The sequence below is a fragment of the Chaetura pelagica genome, unplaced genomic scaffold (assembly GCF_000747805.2).
Source record: "Chaetura pelagica isolate M959 unplaced genomic scaffold, ChaPel_1.0 scaffold516, whole genome shotgun sequence".
NCBI classification, from domain to species: Eukaryota; Metazoa; Chordata; class Aves; order Apodiformes; family Apodidae; genus Chaetura; species Chaetura pelagica.
The window spans coordinates 408785-415072 of record NW_009953654.1 but is presented as its reverse complement, the minus strand read 5'-3'; the positions used below and the strand labels follow the sequence as shown (position 1 = coordinate 415072).

Genomic DNA, 6288 nt, shown 5'->3' with positions numbered 1-6288 from the left:
ATGGGTGGGGACCAGAAGCGGGAAGTGCCGAAAGCAGAAGTGCCACCCGAGGGGTTTTCTGATGGCAGCTGGGACAGGAGCGAGCGGGTGCAGAGGCTGGTGAGGCAGGTGAGGCTGGTGGGGCTGGGGTCTGCATGACCTCGGGTGGGAGCATGGCCTGAAGGGCAATGGGGGCATTGAAAGGGTCTTCCTGTAGCTGGCAGATGGGGAGATGAGGGGACTCACGGGGAGCCCCAGGCCACGGATGTCCAGTGGCTCAAGGGTAGGGGTATGGGGCAGGGGGGGTCTTCAGTAAAGGAGGTGGGGATGAGGTAAGGTCTCCTATGGGAACATTTCAAGGGTGGTGGGGTTTTCCACAGGATCCCCATTATGGGGACAAGGCAAAAGAGTCCTCTGTGACTACAGTGGCGTTTAGGCGAGGTCTCCACCATGGGGACAAGGCAATGCAAGGTGTGCCCTTCATGTGGACAGAGTTCACCATGGGCTCCCCACCATGGGAACAAGGCAAGGAGTCCTCTGTGACCGTGGTGTTGTGTAGGTGGGGTCCCCTCATGGGAACATGGCAAGGGGGGCCTTTGTGACGCAGATGGGATTTGAGGGACAATGGTGGAGTCTGAGGTGGGATTTCACCCTTGGGATCTGGGCTGGGGTGGGGCTCTGAGACCAAGATGGGGTTTGGAAGGCAACAATAGAGTTCAAGGTGGGATTTCTCCCATGGTGACAAGGCAAGAAAGTCCCCTGTGAATGGGATGGGGTGTGAGGTGGAGATCTCTCCATAGGGGCAAAGCAAATACACCCTCTGTGCTCAGGATGAGGTCTGAGAGGGAATTAGGGGTTTTGAGGTGGGGTCCGCACCAGCAGAGACAAGGCAGTTGGTTTCTTTAAGACCAGGATGGGGTCTCAGGTGGAGTCCACTGCTTTGGGGACAAGTCAAAGCGGTTTCTTATGACCACGACAGAGATTTGGTGGGGTCCTGCTTTGGGGGACAAGTCAAAGCTGTCCCCTATGACTAAGATGGGGTATTAGGTGGCTTCCCCACTTTGGGGACAAGGTGAGGTTGTCTTTTGTGGCTAGCATGGGACTTGAGGGTGTGGGGGAGAGTCTCACCCATGGGGACAAGGTGAGGATGTCACCCTGAGCCCAGGATGGGGTTTTAGAGCAGACAAAGGAGCACAAGGCTGGATCTCCCATGCTCAGCATGGCTCCCTGAGGTGAGGGGTGGTGCTGGCAGAGGCTCTGTCCCTGGGGCAAGACCAGCCCTGTACCTTGCATCCCTGGCCATGCTGAGGCTGGAGGTGGCCTCCCCACAGCTGGGCCACATGGGCTGTGGGAGGTGGCCCCACATGAAGCACCTCGCCGGAGGAGAGCGGCTGCTGGACACCGACTGAGACAGTGCAGTCACCCATAAAGTAGAAAGCACTACTAAACAGCACTGCAGGGTGTAGTGTTTCCTACTTTATGGATGAGTGTACTGTGGGCTACGGAGAAGAACGTCGCCCGCTGCGCCCGCCGGCCTGAGCCAGGAGCTGAGCACGGCCTGGGAGCAGAGCACAGGCTGCGGGGGGTGCCCGCTCACCCCACGGGCACCACCACTGACCTGCAGATGGTCTGCTCACCCCCTCCAGCCCCCTGGCACCTGGGGACCGGCCCCATGAGGAAGGGGGACACCTGGCCCGCTGCCAACCTGCGTGGCAGAGGGGCTTGTCAGGTCAGAGCGAGTGCCACACTGGGAAACCAGGTAGGTGGCAAAGCCCCCAGTTCCCATTTCCACCCCCTGCCATCTTCATTATCCATATGGTGAAGCCCAGGGAAGGGCTGGGCAGTGATGGTCACGTGCCGTGGGAGGCAGATGGGGCTCCTGGATGGCTGGATGGGGCTCCTGGATGGCTCTGTGCTGCCAGGTGCTTGCTGGGTGCAGTGGGGTGAGGGGCTGCGAAATAAAACTCTTGGCATTGACTTGTGGACTTTTTTTTACTCTGTTCCTGGGAAATGCAAAACTGGGGAAGAGCCTCTGGCTGTGCCCAGGGCGAGGGGCAGCTGGGAGATCCCGCAGTGGGAGCACCGTGGGCTCACACTCTGTTGTGGACTGTGTTCAGAGCCCTGGGGCAACCTCGGCGGGACCATGGGTGGGGAGAAGGGAGGGTGGAAATAGCTCCAGAGGAGCTGGCAAATCTCAGCCCATCAACACCTTCACACCTGTGTGGCTCCCCAGCAAAGCTGCCCTGTCCTGTGGTAGCCCCAGCCATGGTTGCAAGGCCACATGGAGCAAAGGGACCCTCCTCTGGCCCCATCTCCCTCTGGCCAAACACCCTGGGCTTATCCCCCCTGGGGGGCTATAACCAACCCAGCTTCTAGAGATGGAGGAGAAAGGTCCCTGTTCCCCAAACATCAGCTCCTGAGCCCCCTGGAGCATTTTCCCCTTTGGCTTTGACTCCCTATCTCCTGCCCGTAGGGTAGCTAAAAATAGTAGAAAAAAACCCACTAAAGATACAGTTTTTTCCCCTTTTTTTGAGCGCAAAAGTTAATGGAAAGTTTCCACAATTTGTAAAACTTCTTGTGCTGGTCTTGGGTATGTTTGTGGGTGTTTTTATTGAGTTTGGGGTATTCTTCTTTCATTTTGACCCCTCCCTGGGTTGGCCAGAAAGGACCGGGGTGTTTTGCTTCTCTTTTCTGTTCTGGCTTTCCCACGGTCCTTGCCTTTGTGACTGTTAGCAGGGGATGTGGAAGGAAAAAACCCATCAAATCAAAACTATCGTCATAGTCACAAGGAGGCAAGTTTTAAACAGTAAAAATGAAAAAGGACTAAAAAAAAAAAAAAAAGGGCGGGCAGGCAGCACAGACTGCCCTGAGCAGCTTTCATTTTGCTGTGTGCTGGAGAGGAAAAGCAAGTCCCAAGTTTTTAACATGAAAAAGTTTTGACAGTTCACTTCCTAAAAATGAACATTCAAGTGCTACAATAGATAAATACCAAATGTTTTTGCTCTAACACTTTTGTGGTTACTAATGTTACAGCCATTCAACGTTCTCTGCCAGAGACATTTGGAAACTTGGTTCTTGCTGAGAGCAGCAAAACAGTAACTGCCACTTTCTAATTTTTGCTTTAAAAAAAAAACAGCCCATTTTGAGTGCCTCTTCCTCCGTACTGAGTGTATTTTGTCATGTTCCCCTGGGGAGCGTGTCCTCTCCCTGTTGGGGTGAGCTTCTGGTCCCAAAGGACCCGGGTTGGTTTGTCCTCACTCCTGGGTGACACCGCTAGGATGGGCACACTGAGAAACCCCCAGATGTTATGGCTTCTCAGACCCCAAAATGCCCTGAGCAGGGCAGGGGGCAGGTCCCCTCCAGGTGCCCATCCCAGTGCAGTCAGGGTGGCTCTGGCACCCTCAGCCACCCAGCCAGGCTCTCCGGTCCCGGCCCCACTGCATGTGATGGTGCTTCCCCATCAGACTGTGCTGGGCCACCATGTCTGGGGCTGCACCGTGACCCCAGCAGAGCCAGCATGTCACATCCCCTTTTCTGCTCAGTTGTTTTGAACCAGGGTTTGTCCTTGTGCTGCTACACAGCACAGTCCCACCAGTGGCCATGTGCTGCTGAGGGCGGCAGGATGGGGGAAGAGCAAGGGTGGGCAGCACAGCCACGCATATCTCCTCCTCAGAGCTGCACGAGGACGTGTCAGATCAAGCCCATGGGTGCAGAGGAGGAACCAGGAGCTGAAGGACTCTGCTGGGAGGGCAGGCGCTCATTCATGTCCCTCCATAGTCCTGCAGTCACCAGTGTGAGCACACAGAAGCAGGAGGGGCCAACTTGCTGGGGCTATGCCCAGGGTTCTGCTGGGAAGGAGGGGGAAATAGGTTGGCAACCACCTGTTACCTCAATCTGGAGGTGCCCATTAGTGCTGGTAAATGTCACCATCCCCACACCCATGTGGGGGACCCAGGGCTCACAGGGCTCTGAGTGCTCGTCTTCATGTTTCCTTCCCCAGCTGAGACTGCAGTGAAGCTCCCATGAACCTCTCCAGATCCCTACCAAATGCCACCCCCAGAACCAAAGGACTCAAGGAGGACTCAGGGGACTCATCCCCAGTTCTCAACAGGACGCAGAAGGCACTGGTTGGCCCTAATTGCCCTGAGCAGCCTCCCCTGGGGCACCACCCCGTGGGTCTCCCGCCCCTGGGCCAGGAGCATCATTTAAGCTCAGTCCTGGGTCTCTAGTCCTTGTCTGAGCTTTGATATAAGTAAACCTCTGCTTGGTCTTGTCTCCCAGATGGCCCCTGGGTCTATAGTGTAAGAAGCTGGTCTCCAGCCACATCTTCTCGATGGACCATAAATCTGAGTTGCAGGTGGCCTGACCCCACACCTATGGGGCAGCACTGCCTACAGTCCTGACTGTCTCCTCTTGCTCCTGACTGGGGTCCTTGCTCCTGGTTAATCTTACCTTTTCTAAGGATGCCAAGGGACCCTTTTATCAGTCTCCTGCTCAAAAGCTGTGAGATGGCTCCCAGGTTTTTGAGGATTCTTTGTGTGCTGGGGTCACACTGGGCTTCTCATTTGTTGCCTCTGTGGAGCAGCCCAATCCTTGCTGCTCCCTGACAGAAGAGGGCAGGAGACCCTGAGGAACTGCCCCACCAGGCACTGGCCTGGCTCCTTGGAGGCCTCTGGAGAGCAATGGGTGCTGCTGAAGGGCTCTGCTGGTATTCTTTTTCATCTCCCCAGACTTGATCTATTGATCTTAAAACTCTCCAATATCACCCACTTCTCATCACTTCCTGTAGACCATCACCTCTTTTCTCGAGTTGGTGGTTTCCCCTGTCCTGGGACACCTTCAAGGATCTTTCTAGGAAGTGCTTTGACCCATGTCCTCTATGGCGAGCAGATGCTGGGGTGACTGGAGTGCCTGCAGCAGAGACCACGAGCAGCACGTAGCAGTGCAAGTGCAAGATGAGCTGTGTGGGAGCCGCGTTTCCAAGGAGGCCGCGCTGTGAGCGGCGCGCGCTGCTCGCAACCGCACGATCTTATCTGCTGTGTGTTTCCCTTCCCACTGCTGGCTCTCACCTCCTGCTAATTAAACCTGCTTGTTCTGTCTTGTCAGCGAGCTGTGCAGCACTTGAGATCCTGCCTGGTGCTTCCATGGGGAGGGGGGGAAACAGTCATGGGCAGGGACCAGGGGGGATCGTAGCAGTGGAAGGTGGTGTGACTCACCCTGAGCTGTTCCTGGAGGGGAAGGGGTCACTTAAGCTGGTGTTTTGCAGATACACAAGTACCAGAAGGTGCAGGAAGGTGAGACAGCTGCCTGGAATCTTCCTTCTGGTCTGCTGGATGTGTTTGCTGCTCCTCACTAGCTTGGTGCTTCTCCCCACCTAGCACGTGCACACAAATAGCTGGGACATGTGGGATTCGGGTGGGATGGTTGGTTCTTGTGTGATGTGAGCTGTAAGTCTGTTAGACCTGGTGATAACTCCTCACAGCACAGGACTCCATCTAACTGGGTCATCTATACCTTTTGCAGTCAGTGCTGTGAAATAGCTGTTTTAGTGGTGACTGCCTGCACTGCCTATGATCTGGTAGAGCTGACATGCATCCAATGGTATCCATTTCCAGGGCTGACACATCTGCACGTGCACATCTGGACTAGATGTGCTGAGGAAGGTCTCAAAGGAGGTGCTCACATAGTGGTGTCTGAAAGGAGCACCAAGGCCCCCCCATTTGCAATACCTCCCTGGAACAGGAGCCATGACCACAAAAGCAGCAACACGCTGGGAAATGCCCTTCCCGGTGGGGAGGCGCTGGCAGTGGAACTGGGAGTTGCTGCCACACACAAGACCATAGGGAGGCAGGACCTGTCCCTCTTGCTATGAGGTCTGGTTTTTGTGATATAAGACCTTGCCCTGCAGTAGGTGAAGCTTTGAACAGCGCTAGGGAGTGGGGACAGGTCTCCTCCAGGGTGGTTCGGTGGCTTTCCCTGAGCACGGCTAACACGGTGCAGCCCTGATGAGCTCGGCGGTCTTTACCGAAGCTGCAGCGCGGCAGGGACCGGTCTGCCCGCGCCGTGTGCTCGGGGCTGGTGCAGCCCCGCTCTGCTCGGGTCTCCCTGGCTCGTGTCCCCCCTCCCTGCTCACCCGACCCGCAGCAGGCCGGGCCCAGCCTGTGCTCCCAGCAGCGGGTGGTTTCCAGCCCGACGTGTGAGTGGGGGTGAGGGGAGGTGGGAGAGCAGCCCCCGGGCAGAGCTGAGCTGCACCCCGTGCCCGGCGGGGCAGAAGGGAAGGGGCAGCCCCGCTGACCTGCCCGGGGGCTG

General features: G+C 56.5%; 1 protein-coding gene across 1 annotated transcript in view; it reads left to right on the top strand.

Moving 5' to 3' along the window:
- LOC104391007 (peripheral-type benzodiazepine receptor-associated protein 1-like) overlaps positions 1 to 6288 on the top strand; it is a 28415-nt gene continuing 22127 nt past the window's right edge. The window contains exon 1 of the mRNA XM_010000218.1: positions 1 to 108. Coding sequence (XP_009998520.1) covers positions 1 to 108 — 108 coding nt within the window. The remainder of the gene's footprint in view (positions 109 to 6288) is intronic.